Source organism: Pteropus vampyrus, unplaced genomic scaffold (genome assembly GCF_000151845.1).
Source record: "Pteropus vampyrus isolate Shadow unplaced genomic scaffold, Pvam_2.0 Scaffold85, whole genome shotgun sequence".
Taxonomy (NCBI): Eukaryota; Metazoa; Chordata; class Mammalia; order Chiroptera; family Pteropodidae; genus Pteropus; species Pteropus vampyrus.
Window position 1 is genome coordinate 2,309,667 of NW_011888866.1, and position 13,085 is coordinate 2,322,751.

Consider the following 13,085-nt stretch of genomic DNA (forward strand, 5'->3'; position numbering starts at 1 on the left):
GGAGTTCCACCCATCCTGTGTGCTTCCCAAGGACTACTTGATTTCTCAGAGGTATCAGAGATGGGAGCTCTTAGAAAGTGGACTTTGGGACCAAACTTTTGCCTATTTAAGACTCTTATGGGTGCAGGCATTCTGAGGCAAAGTCTGCGTGGGCCAGTAAGGAAAGTGAATTTAGGAAAGGCAGGTAGGTAATGAAGAGAAGTCAGGGGTATAGGGGCAGGGACCTGGGCCAGTTCTTAGAAAGGCGCCAACAATATTCAGGCAAGACTTTGTTTCATAAAAGCAGACTACACAGTGGTTTCTCAAGAGAGGGGCAGCTAAACCCCATTCAAGGCTCTGCCAACACTTTTATGAGCCTTTGGAAAATGAAAAAATAAGGGAAATTTGCTCCGTGAGAGTAGAAAGCAAGAGGTAGATGGCAGTGGATGTTCTGCCCTTGGCATCAGGTGATGGGCCAGGGGACAGGTGACCTGGCAGCATATTGTAAACAGAGTCCTTCTGTCTCAAAGCCCGCCTCCCCAGATGTCCCCAGATCTCAGCCAGTTGGCTCACAAAGGACAGTGAGCCTTGAGCACAGCCTGGGGTTACTGGGTCTGAACCTGGGGGCTGGCAGCACAGTAGTGAGAACTAAGCTTGATTCTGCCTATGAGGCTGGGGTCTTTTGGAATGAGCTGAGCTATGGAAGATCCCCCGAGAGTGGGCACCCAGGTGGGTTGGCTTCTTAAAACAGGGGCTTAAGGTGGCAGACCTCCTCTGGTTCCGCCGTGGCTGCTGCCATCTGGCCCTGGAGAGCCAGATGCCCATAGTCACTGGTCATTTGTGAAGCCAGTCCTCCCAACTCTTCCGGGTTAGTAACCGACTTAGTCATCTGGAAAAAGAAAACAAGCAAGACACAAAACACACACAGAGAAAAGCATGAGAACCATGTGTTAATACCACTGGAAGCCAAAGGGTTTTATTCACTTTTAAGCTATTGGCTTGCATTTGGGGCTGGACACTGGAGAGGGCAGTTCAAGCGAAGCCCATGCTACATTGCACACAACAGGCTGGGGCCCCTTTCAGGCCAGCAGGTCCTGACAGGGCCAATGGACAACATGCTAGGCTCAGGCCGTGCAGTGTGGAGGCCGGGCCTTCAGGCTCCACTCTGGGAGGTGAGAGCAGCAGCCTAGCCAGCCCTGTCCTGTGGGTCAGTCGCTAGAGGAGTTCCCCAGAAAAACCACAGGGGGGCACAATCCCCATGCAGTGCACACCCCTGGTCACAGTCTTCTGCAGAGAGTTCATGTGGTCCCAGGAACCCAGAAGTGGGTCCCACACAGGCACCAGAGGGCATGAGGACAGGGCTGTTAAGGAAATTGTGACTGAGAAATGATGGATAAGACAAATGTTTTGGAGGAAGAAATTCACAGAGAACACAGCTTTGTAGTAAATTTGTGCCAAAGAATGACAAGATTTTGGCCTCAATTTAAGAGTATATTGTAGCTTAAATGGTCAAATTCTACCTTTTTATTATCAAGATAGTCTGTATTTTCCTCCTGGTTCATAGAAGAACTTACCTTGTGTACCCTACCTAGCTACCATGCTAGTTTCTCATTTTTCCTCTTCCTCTGACAAAAATGTCTTAGTTCTCACAACAGCAGTTTTAACCTACTGTCCTTGTCCCTCTTGAGTTAGAGGCCTCCCTCCTGCCCAACCTCATCTCTCACTCCAGATGACAAGACTCTCTCTCTCTCTCTCTCTGTGGCATTTGAAGACCTTTATTTTAAAGGGCTTAAAAAAGAAAACCCTTTTAAATGACTCCACACCCATTGAGGCGGGACGGAATGTGTAGCCTGTCTCAGGCCTGTTTGTCGGGAAATGTTACAGGCTTTCAGGATGAGGTGTGGGGTCACAAGGAATGCACACTGAACTCCAAGAGAGTGAGGCTGTACCAAGAGCTGCTGCATTTGAGCCCTGCCACACAGAGCGCAACGGTTCTGAGGTGGCCCAGTGCACTGAAGCGAGACTCTTGCTCAGTCAGGGCCCAGGTCAGCTACCTCAGAAACAGCAATGCAGCTGAGGCCGAGCTCAAGACACTGGACACCAGTGTCAAGACTGACCGGCCAAGAACCTAGCCTGGAGATATTCCAGAAACACCGTGAGGCTACTCAAAATGTTTGCAACCCTTGCTGCACTGTGCTCCTAGCTCAGAGGAATCAGCACTGCAATGCTGCCTGATTTGACTTGTGACTTGCCCCTGAGCACCCCTAGGCAGGACCAACTCGGCCCCACTCCAGCCTTTTCATAGTCACTGAGATGGGCGTCGTTCCTACCTCCTTCCCCAGCCCAAATCCTTTTAAACAACAAGCCTGGCACAATCACAGAGTTTCTAAGAAAGAGCAGCAGCAGCCAGGGGAGGCTTTGTGGTCCAAGCTCAACCTCTAGTGGACACACGACTACATGACAAACTATCCAGACAGGCGGTGGGCCTGATGGGGCAGGAACCATGTGGTGGCTCAGTCTGGCCCCTCGAGCTGGGAAGGCTGCTTGATCTCTCAACTCAGGCTTATGTGGCAGCATCTTTCAAAATTTTGACCCGTACCACCTGAGCCTTCAAAGGTGAGAGGAACTTTCTTACTATGAACTCCTATTAATTCTTTGAGGACACCATTTGTCATCTTTTGTGTTACTTTTTAACATATCAAGATAGCATCCATCTCTCAAGGCCAGTTATCAAGATCCATGTAATACAATACTGACATTATATGTTTGCCAAAAAAAAAAAAAGTTACTTCAAAGTTACATGCTTTCTGTTGTTAGGGAAAAAATATATTTTTTGCAAAACCTTGTTGTTTCATTTTGCCTGAAAGACGGGCAATACCTTATTGTTCAAGTATTATAATTTGATTCCGTCGATCTCTGTTCTATCTCCAAATGTCTTCTCTTGTACTGTAATTTTAATCTATAAAAACACCTCGATTCCTTTATGAAGTGAATGGGAATTTTCTTTCTCTGACTCCCAACCTCTATCTCATTTCCTCTTTGATTCCCATTTTCTCCCCTTCCTTTGCTCCCTTTTCCTCATGCCCAGGTCTCAGTCATCTTGAATTCCCTCTTGCAGCCTTTTCACTAGATAAGTCCAGCAGGCTGGGGCTTCTAGACACAGGCAAAGAGACCACAGATAAAGGATAGGAGCTGGGGCCCAGGAGGGCTAGAAATACAGACTAATTTCTCCCACATAGACCCCAGAATGGAAGACTCAGTGACGGGCGTGGATAAAAGGGCAACTGGCGATGGGTGGGGCAGTTCTTTTTCTTCTTACCATTTCCTGAGCTGTCACCGCAATGGCTTTGGAATATTTAACCACAGTTGTCTGATAGTCGACAAATGTTCCCTTTGGTTCTGGAGGAGTGCCTTCGTCCAGCTACAGAGGAGAGGAAAAGAACCCAAAAGTCAGAAGAGGCCCTTAGACGTGTGGACAGTATTTATTAGAATTAGGAACTTTGAAAAGTGGAGAGGCCCTCAGAGTTTCTTTGGCCCAAAGTCGACAGATCCCCACCAGCTCCTGTGACAAAGACTTCAGTAGAGGTGCACATAAGGCACTCGGGGTACACAGGTGAGGAGAGGCTCCCGGCCTTGCCTGAGAGGGCTGGGAGTGCTTTCCAGGGGAATGTTTTGGTCAAGTCTTTCCAAGGGAGGCGTCTGCTACATACACAAGGTGGGAAAAGTGTCCCAAAGAGAGGGAACAGCGTTCAAGAATAAAAAGGTGGGTGTGAGCTGGACACTTCTAGTGAAGTGAGAATGATAGACATGGACTGGGAGGCAGAATCTACATTGTGAAGGGCTTCCATAGGAATGGGATAGCCCACAGACGTCTATCCCCTGGAACCTTCACTTCTGATCTAAACTGGGGGAGAGAAGATATTGGAAGCATTAGATATAATTTATCGCTCGTCTGACTCTATATACAACAGGAATTGAGAGAAGGATGAGATCACTATCGTGCAGAAGAGCTGGAGAAGCGGGACAATGGCTCTGTCCCATGCAGGGTTAGGGATGTGTTGGTTCAAAGAAAGACCTGGTTCAAGGGCTTGTGACTGAGCCTCGAGCTGGTGGTTTAATCTCTGAGGCTCACATCCTTCATTGGAAACTTCCGAATATCAGAAGGTTGTAAGCAAAGATCAACTAAAATTATACCTGGTCAAGAGCTATGCAAAGGAAGATGATGACTGTGAGAATGAGGAAGAAGATAATGATGATGATAGTGTCGATGATGATTATGATGAAGAAAGAGGCAACCCATCTTTGCCAACATCATTATTACTGTCACCCTGGTTGCCGAATGAGACTCCAGGTGAGCAGACTAGGTGAACAGAAAGAGTGAGTATGGTAAACAGAAGGAGGCTGTTGAGAATGGTGGGCATGAACCTGAATCTGTTTAATGAAGAGCCTGGAAATTGTGAGGAAAAATGATGGGACTTGGGGTAGGCAATGACACATTTGAGAAGTTCTCTTTGTCAGATCTGCCAGATAGCTTGCAGTCAGAGAAGAGACTAGAGGCCAAGAAAAAAAGGTTAAATGAAGTTTTTACAATAGAGCTACACATCATGAGCAGGCATAAGCTACAATGTGAGTTGAAGGAATGTATTGCTGTAACCTATGTGTGATTTATCTGCACAGCCAAACCATAAACACAAACTTCAGGCTAGATCACTTTTTTTAGGTTTCTTTATCAAGGAGATAGAGGCTGCCAAATATCTCTATCACACAATAGAGACCCTGCTGGTCAGATGAGAACTGAGTTGTGGACTCATACACTCAGTATAAACTGATTGGGCATCTTCTGAGTGTCAGGCGATGTGCTGGGAGCCTTCATGTGAGATGTAGAGTAACTGTGAGCCAGGATGTTGGAGCTGGAGGGACGCTTAGAATACACGAGATACTGGCCACCAGGATGAAACTTCTACTAGTTTGAAGACAATGAAAAAAGTAAGAACGGAGGTATAGTTTTAAATTTTTCAAATTTATTTAGTTAAAAGAACTTGCCTTTATTCTGAGATAACAGCCTTTCTATTGTTTTTAGATGTTAACAGGATCTTTCTTTTATGAGAAAATAGTGATGTAGATAGCAGTGTTATTTGGTTTTAGTTTTTTTTCCCCATGATCTCCACCCCTCCCTCCACCCCAAATACAAAGAAAAGTTACTGGATTACAAAATCCCAAAGGTTGAGAACCACTAACATCACTGAATGGGGAAACCAGGGTTCAGAGAGCTTGAGAGATTTGTCTAAGGTCACCCAGAAAGCTGATTATTTCCTATTAACCTAGTAGCCCCCAAACTTTCTGGGACTCAGATACAGAGAGAGACGCTTAAGAAAAACCTCCACAGCAGAAGCCTCAAAAGTGTCAAGAATTGCATCTGAGTTAGATTCAGCTTTGGGTACATTCACATTTTTCTGCCACTCATTGTCATTGAGAATTTTCAACAATCATTCTAACAGTGTATCAGTATTTTAACCAAATAACTGAAACTCAGATAGAAAATGCCAGATTTCTAATGCCTTGCTGCTTGAGGGGTCAAAGGACATGAAGTACCTTTGACTTGATACAGTCACCAGCACAGGCAGGCTGGAGTGGGCTGAGTAAAGAGAGAACGGGGAAAAAGCGTGGTGTGGTACGCCTTGGGTGTCAAGTCAGGGCAGATGAGAACTTTGGGGTATCAAATGAAATCCCGGTTGTCTCTTTTACAGAACTGAGGGAAATAAACCTTTGTTCCTGGCCTCTGTGGCTCATGTCGTTTGCAGTTCTTCATTATTGCTATCAGGTCAGCCAGACTTAATTCCCAGCCCTTCCAAAAGAATCTATATCACTGACATCAGATTGTACAAGAGCTCTTTTCCTTATTGAAACTCCGTCACAGCACGCAAGGCTCAGAGGCTATCAAAAAAAATACTTCGGGAACCTGATTTCCATCTTTTAGGGAGTTATGGAACTCTTCCCTATCATTAGAGTGGTTGTGGAAAAAACAAACAAACAAACAAACAAAACAAAAAAACCCTTTTCCTGAGAATTAAAAGTTTATCATTTGGATTTCTAATTTGTACTGAGAAACCTTGAGCACCATTATTTAATATCCATGGTAGATGCAAGGCTTATTTTCAAAACTCTGGTTTTCTGATGTCCTAAAAACCAAACAAATCCACTGAGACTTATCCAAGGGCCTAGAAAAAAAAGGAAACTTTAATGCATTTTCTGCCAAATTGTCTCTATCTGAACTGTGAGAAGCCCATGGCAGAAATTACTGGAGTACTTTGACAAGGCAGAGCCTGGGGTCTCAAAAGGGAGCTCCAGCATCCCTGCCTGGCTTGTGACTTTATTGTCTAATAATGACTGCACAATGTTTAAGGGGAATTATCCTAATTATAGTTTCAGGCTCTCATCTCTTTATGGAGATACAAACCAACCAATCTTCTCTAAATTAGCAATTAAAGACTGTTTATTATGCTGAAAAACCATAAGAATGTATTCATAATCTGACAATGGACATTTCAAAACACAATGTCTAAAATTATTGGCTATGCTATCACAAGGTGGCAATTAGATGCTGATGAACAATTATTAATTCTCATGACTATCAAACTGACATGATTAGTGAAGCATTCCTTGGGGGAAAGAGCAGAAGATACAGAGTTGAAACTGTCTCCACTCATAAGTCCCTACTCAACTGACGGGCATACTACTTCAGTGGCTTCTACATCTGGCTAGATACCAGACCATGGGGAGAATTAAAAAATGCAGAGACAGAAGCTAAGCAGGGTTGGGCCTGGTTAGTACTTGGATGGGAAACCACTTAGGAAGACCAAGTGCTGCAGGCGTAAAAGATAAAAAAAATAAAATAAAATAAAGGATTATAAGCTGACAAGGTCCTTGCAATCTGTGAGGTCAATCAAGGGTTGCCTCACCTAAAAAAAAAAAAAAACCAACGAAAAAACAAAGAGAGCTACCTGGCCTCCACCCCATAGAGATGCCAACTGAGTAGGGCTGGAACAGGGCCCAGAATGTGCATTCTAAAATACTCCCAGTGATTCCAAAGACCAGAACTTGAGAATTGCTTCATCATTTCATTTTGGAGTTCGCTGCCCACAAGAACTCAATAAAGTAGACAGAGGATATAGATAATTATTTCCATTTCCATTTCCCCCCCTGTGTAAAATTGGAAGGAAGGGTGCAACTGGCTTACCAAAATAATCAATGAAAACAAAGAATGAATAATATATTGGACATATGATAGGACACCTGCACTTTAAATGGAACCCTCAAGGAAGGAGGTGGCTTGTTGGAATTAGCTTTGACAGATAGCTCCTTAGAGAAAAGCACCTGAGGGAAACCGAGGAGGAAATGGGGTCAAGGAGTGAGGAGGGTGAGTATCTGGAAGCCCAGACCTACCTTGCTCATGGCTTCTGCAATGGCGTCGACCATGCCTCCCACCAGCCCTACTTCACTGGCAGCTTCGTTCAGGGTCACCATTATGTCATCTACGGCCTCCTTCATGAGCTGGGAAGCCTCTGTGATAGCATCGTGGGTATGCTGTGCCTGGGAAAGGGGAAAGAGAATTGTGAAATGTCTCCTTAAGCAGAAGAAAATGCTGCTCAGTCTCTTAAACACTTCCCTTCTTTTAAGAATAACCTTAAAAAGCAGAATACAAAAATATATCCCCATTATGGAGCACAGCAATGTATTCTATATTTTTCTTTTCCTTTATTATGTTTGTACATTTGTTTCCAAAATAAAAATCAGAAAGACAAAGATCTATTTTTTACAATCAAAAGGAAAAATATAACTAATATCAAATAGTGTCTTATGACATGACTCATTTTATGTTACAATATTCAGCATGGTAATATACAAGGTGACATATTTAATTAGAAAAACTAATATAAAGGAAAATGTGTTCACATCAAATGCATTTCTCATCAAAACTGCCCAACATACTGTAATTCCCAAATAAGACTGGATTATGAAAATGTAGGTATGTACAGGAGACATAAATCTGTAAAAGACCTAATAGGCTTTGTAACTATGTCACAAATTATATCACCATGAGGTTAGAGGAATGAATGAGAGAAATTCTCCGGGGACAGACACTCTACAGGCGAAGCCCTGAGTGCTCGTGAGTTTTGCTAAGACAGTATCTTGGAGATACTTTAACTGCAGGCATTTCACCTGTGTGTCAAGCACAGAAAGGGCACTGAGTAAATGAAAGAATGAATTAATGGTGGTGCCGGGCTCCCCTAAAGATACCTCAAATGGTAGCAAGATGTAGGGGAAAAAGCCATGGACTTCGGGTCAGGAAAACCTGGTTCCTATTCTACTAGTTCCTATTCTACTGCTAACTAGCTAAGTGGCCGTGGTCTTGACTTTCTAAGTAAAATGGGAGTTCTGACGAGATCATATGGGTGCAGGTACCTTATAGTTTATAATAAGAGCAGTCTAGTCGGGGCCGGTGCCCATAACTGGGAAATCTGGCCTAATGCCAGGTAGTTAGTGTCAGAATTGCACTGCACCCAGGTGCTACATGCAGTGACCATGGCCCTGGCTCAGCCTCAGGGGGATGCGACCTTTTCAAAAGGTCCAAGAAATCACATCTTTACTTTGGTAGATGAGAAGGCAAGGAAACCAGTGAGAGATGGTAAACGACAACTTTCAAGGGACTTAAATAAAAGAGAAAGAATCCCAGAAGAGGGTATGTGAGCCATAGGAACTGGCTCTGTCTGCAATATTGACAAGCCATGGGATCCCAGAAGAGTTCTTCCAAAATGACATCTGACAAGATGTGAAATAACTGATCACATATAGTATCTTCGAGGCAATTGTGTTGGGATGTAAATGTTAATTATTGATTATTACCACTAAAATTACTTTAGAAGATAACAATGAAAAACAACCTTGAACGACAAACATTCCTTGACTCTTTACCAGACTGGCATCTACCTTTTCTATTTCCCAGGCTCTCCACAGGTGGGGAGGTCAAGGGGAGGCAGCCTTGCTCTCCCTTCCTGGCTAGACTCCTCACAGGTCTACTTTCACCCTTTGTCTGCAGTGACAGGTTCCATTTGCCTTCCCCCCTCTTCCAAATCTAGGCACCAGACCTGAGATGACTGAGTCTCAGGTCATTCAGGTCTCTACCACCGTCTGGTTACCATGGCAGGGGGGCCTCTGAGTGAGAACTGCCTCGCTGAGCTCCATGGATCTGCAGAGCCACCAGAGATAATACTAAAATGGTGTTAAGTAACTACATTTTAGGATGGCTTGTTTTCAGCTAACTGGGGTAGTACCTAAGAAGAGTTAAAAATCCAGCCATGGCGTCCAAAGACTTCTTGGGAGAGGTGTCCAGGTTAAGCTGAGACGTGGAGGAAGAATCTAGACACTAGCAGAGTTGATGGGGTGAGGGAGAAGGGGGAGCCTTCCAGGCAGAAGATGCAGCCTGTGCAAAGGTCCAGAGGTGAGAAGGAATGTGCATCATGAAGATGAGGTGAAGCACCCTATGTAAAGTGTCTGGCAAAATACCTGGCACACGGCTCCTGCCCGCCCCTCCTTCCATTATCTCTCACACACCCCAGCCTCTCCAACTAGACTGCATGCTCCTTGCAGACAATTTACTCTGCTTCCCCTAGAAGCACACTATTCACAAGAAGTGAAGGGCTTGATAAAGTCACCAGGTGGGGCTAAGTAATGATTGAGAAATTTTATTTTCAGAGAAATTTTTACAAGGTTAACCTTTACAGGCTATTGGTGTAAATTTCTCCTTTGGAGAGGCTGATTTACAAATAATTGGAACCATCTGTTTATAGGCTTTGGAACAGGCATGGGTGGCAGAGCTGAAGGCATAGATATGGCTTGCGGGGAGTCAGAACAGGGTTGGCCCTTCTTCAAACAACTTCTCGAGCAATCGACTAGGCACGCTCAATTTGCAATGGCATACTCTAGCTCTGACTAGACCAAGAACACCCGATGACATTCACATGGATCCTGGCAAGACACCAGGGGCTCTAGTGTACTTTGTGCAATGCAAGAGCCAACCTGTGGGCTCAATGTGACTTTCATACCAATTTTAAAATCTATGTTCTTATATCTTGAGTCAGGTATTATAGCATTTTGCAGAGGGGGAACTAGGGATAATAATAAATATCAAACCACATAACCGCAGCAATAGCGGCTGCTAGCAATTAAGAGAGACTCCTTGGCGCCAGGCACTGTGCTGATCGCTGTTGTGCACATCTCCTTAATCCTCACAGCCCACTGGAAGGTGAGAATAGGACAACATCCCTGCCAGGGACCCCTCTGACAGTCACAATCTGAAAATGGGAGCTTAAGCACCAGAGCTTACAGACCTGGTAGATGACAACTGCCACCGACCAGCTGGCCATTTGCTGAACTTATACGCCACTGGTCAAAAGAAAAACAAGCATATGGCCAGATCAGATCAAATTTATCAGCGCTACCAAAAAAATAACCTTAATGTAGGGAATACCCCATCTACAAGGGGAGGCTTCAGCCTCTCCCCGCCAAATAAGGCAAAGCCACCCAGATACCATGTGGCAAAGACAAGGAGCCTTAGGACCTGCTACTACTCCTGGAAGTTCTTCCTACTCCTCAGGGTCCATTCTACATATGTCTTCCAATTCCTGGTAGCTTGTTACTAGATGAACCCCAAGCCTGGAACCTCACCTAGTGCTGAATAGTAAAATATTTGGCTGGCTTTTGCCTCAAGTTCCTCAGAGGGGAGGCTCTAAGCACTTAGCATCTCCTAAGTGATAGGAGGGTCTCTGTTATTCAAGGTGGGCTTCTTGGACTAGACATCGGTTTGTGCTAACAAGGTGAATCATCATGGCCCCCAGGTAGTTTCAGAACTGGTCATGCCGGAAAGACCAATCCTGTGACCACAGGGTTGGGTCTTTGAGCAACATAATATCAGCCCAATCTCTGACCTCTAGGGGAGAGAGGAGACTGGAGATTAAATCATTGGTCATATGACTGAACTCAAGCCATCAAGCCTACATAATGAAATCTCAATAAAAACTCTGGACAGGGAAGCTGAAATGAGCACATCATTGATGTGGTGATGCACATCAATATGCTGGGACATCCTGAGGACACGAAAGGTTTGTGTTTAGGACCCTTCCAGACCTCATCCTCTGTGTCTCTTCTTTTGGCTGGTTTTTATCCTTTACAATAAAACTATATCTGTAAGTAGAGCAATTTCCTTGGTCCTATGAGTCATTCTAGCAAATTATGGAACCTAAGGGGTAGTAAGAACCCATGCATTTGTAGCTAGTCAATCAGAGTGAAGGTGGCCTGAGAACCCTGCAGCTTGTGGCTGGTGTGTGAATTGAGGGTGGTCTAGTCAGGGCCTGTGCTCTCAATCTGGGAAATCTGACCTAATGCCAAGTAGTTGGTGTTAAAGTCTCATTGCACGCAGGCATTGGGGTTACCCAAGCAACACCATGGCTGCCTGACCCTCCTCAGGGGAAGACAATCCTTCCAAAAGGCCCAAGAAGTTGCATCTTTACTTTGGTAGAGGAGATGGTAAGGAAGCCAGTGAGAGATGGTAAATGAAAACTCTATTGAGTGATTACATGAAAGAGAAGAATTCTAAGAAGAAGCTACATGAGCCATAGGAATTGGCCCTGTCTGTGAAATTGAAAAGCCACGGGAATCCGGAAGAATTCTTCAAATATGAAATCCGATGAGATGTGAAATATTCAGATCATAGATGGCTCTCTTTGAGGCAACTGTCAGGATGCATAGCTCCCTCTTTTAGGAATGCAATGGAGTAAACCGATAATTTAGGTTGATTGCTGATTTCATGCTACAGAGATGTGCAGATTGTATGATTTCGATGATAGAAGTGACATCTTCTGCACATAACCCTCCAGAGAGAGTATACCATACATATACACTCTGATTTATAAAAAAGGTGGAAAGTGTAGATTTCTCTAAATCTCACTTAGAATGAGGTGACTACTGGTGGCACAAAAATGCCAGCAAATCTGAGGTGACTACTGGTGGCACAAAAATGCCAGCAAATCTACACATGCATGTTAAAACAAAGTACACATCTGTGAGGAGAGGAGAAAGCTGCTTGCCAAGTATCTGCTCTCTCATGTGGTCTCAGGAGTGTGAGAAGAACATTTTGGAGGCAGCAGCAGTAAATCACAAAAACTGTTCTCTCAACTCCCAAGACAATGAAAATGACACTTTTTTTCAGACTGAAGCACCAAAACCTACAAAAACACATCCTTGCTCTTGGCCGTACCAGAAATGAATTACCTTCCCGTCTACTTGTGCTGAGGAATTCTCTAGGTCTGTTCTCCTCCACTCCATATGTTTAAGTTTTACAGATCCTTAAAGGGTCAGCTCAGAGTTCACCTCTTCTGTGAAGCCTCCTCCGATTACTCCAGGCCTCTCCCAGGAATGTTTCCTGGAACTTCAATGGTAAACCTCTTGATCACACAGCCCAGTCCAATCACACATGTGGGCCAGCTGAGCACACGAGTTTCAGACACCCACAGACAAAGTGGGCTCTCAGTTAAGGCATGTTTAAATGACCAACAACAACTCTAAGTGGAGCCAGCAGGCCCAACAATGAGCTTGCTATTTTAGATTCTGGAGGGACTCTTTGTTACTGTTCCTCATGGCACAACACAGAAGAAAAATCGGACTTTGTCCTTTTTTTTTTTTGGAAATATCTAAAGTCTACTTCCAAGGGACCTGACTTCATTACAGTGCTACAACTACAAAGCCCAGGATAGCGGGCACAGACAGCACAGGAGTTTGGAAAACAGGAGAAGGCTACAGGGGACCGAACTCAACTTTGGTAGAGGTAAACAACAATTAGTAATTAGAGCTTCCCTGCAATGGCTAGGCTGTGTATTTGCTGAGTGCCGCAGGCAGAGCTGGAGGGGCCCTGGGTGGTGGTGAGCACAGAAGGGAACTCTGGGAGATAGAGAATGAGCTTTGAAACACTCAGCAGGGTGCGAGTGAGGCTACACAGCAATGCCTTATAATCCCCTGATTCATTAATATGTGGCTAACACAGGGTGGGGGGG

The 13,085-nt window shown here is 44.6% G+C and overlaps 1 protein-coding gene across 1 annotated transcript in view; it reads right to left on the reverse strand.

Moving 5' to 3' along the window:
• Positions 1 to 13,085, reverse strand: part of TLN2 (talin 2) — a 340,255-nt gene that overhangs the window by 57,793 nt on the left and 269,377 nt on the right. Inside the window, exons 40-42 of the mRNA XM_023532579.1 lie at positions 7,423 to 7,569; positions 3,299 to 3,400; positions 749 to 868 (exon numbers count right to left, since the gene is read on the reverse strand). Coding sequence (XP_023388347.1) covers positions 749 to 868; positions 3,299 to 3,400; positions 7,423 to 7,569 — 369 coding nt within the window. The remainder of the gene's footprint in view (positions 1 to 748; positions 869 to 3,298; positions 3,401 to 7,422; positions 7,570 to 13,085) is intronic.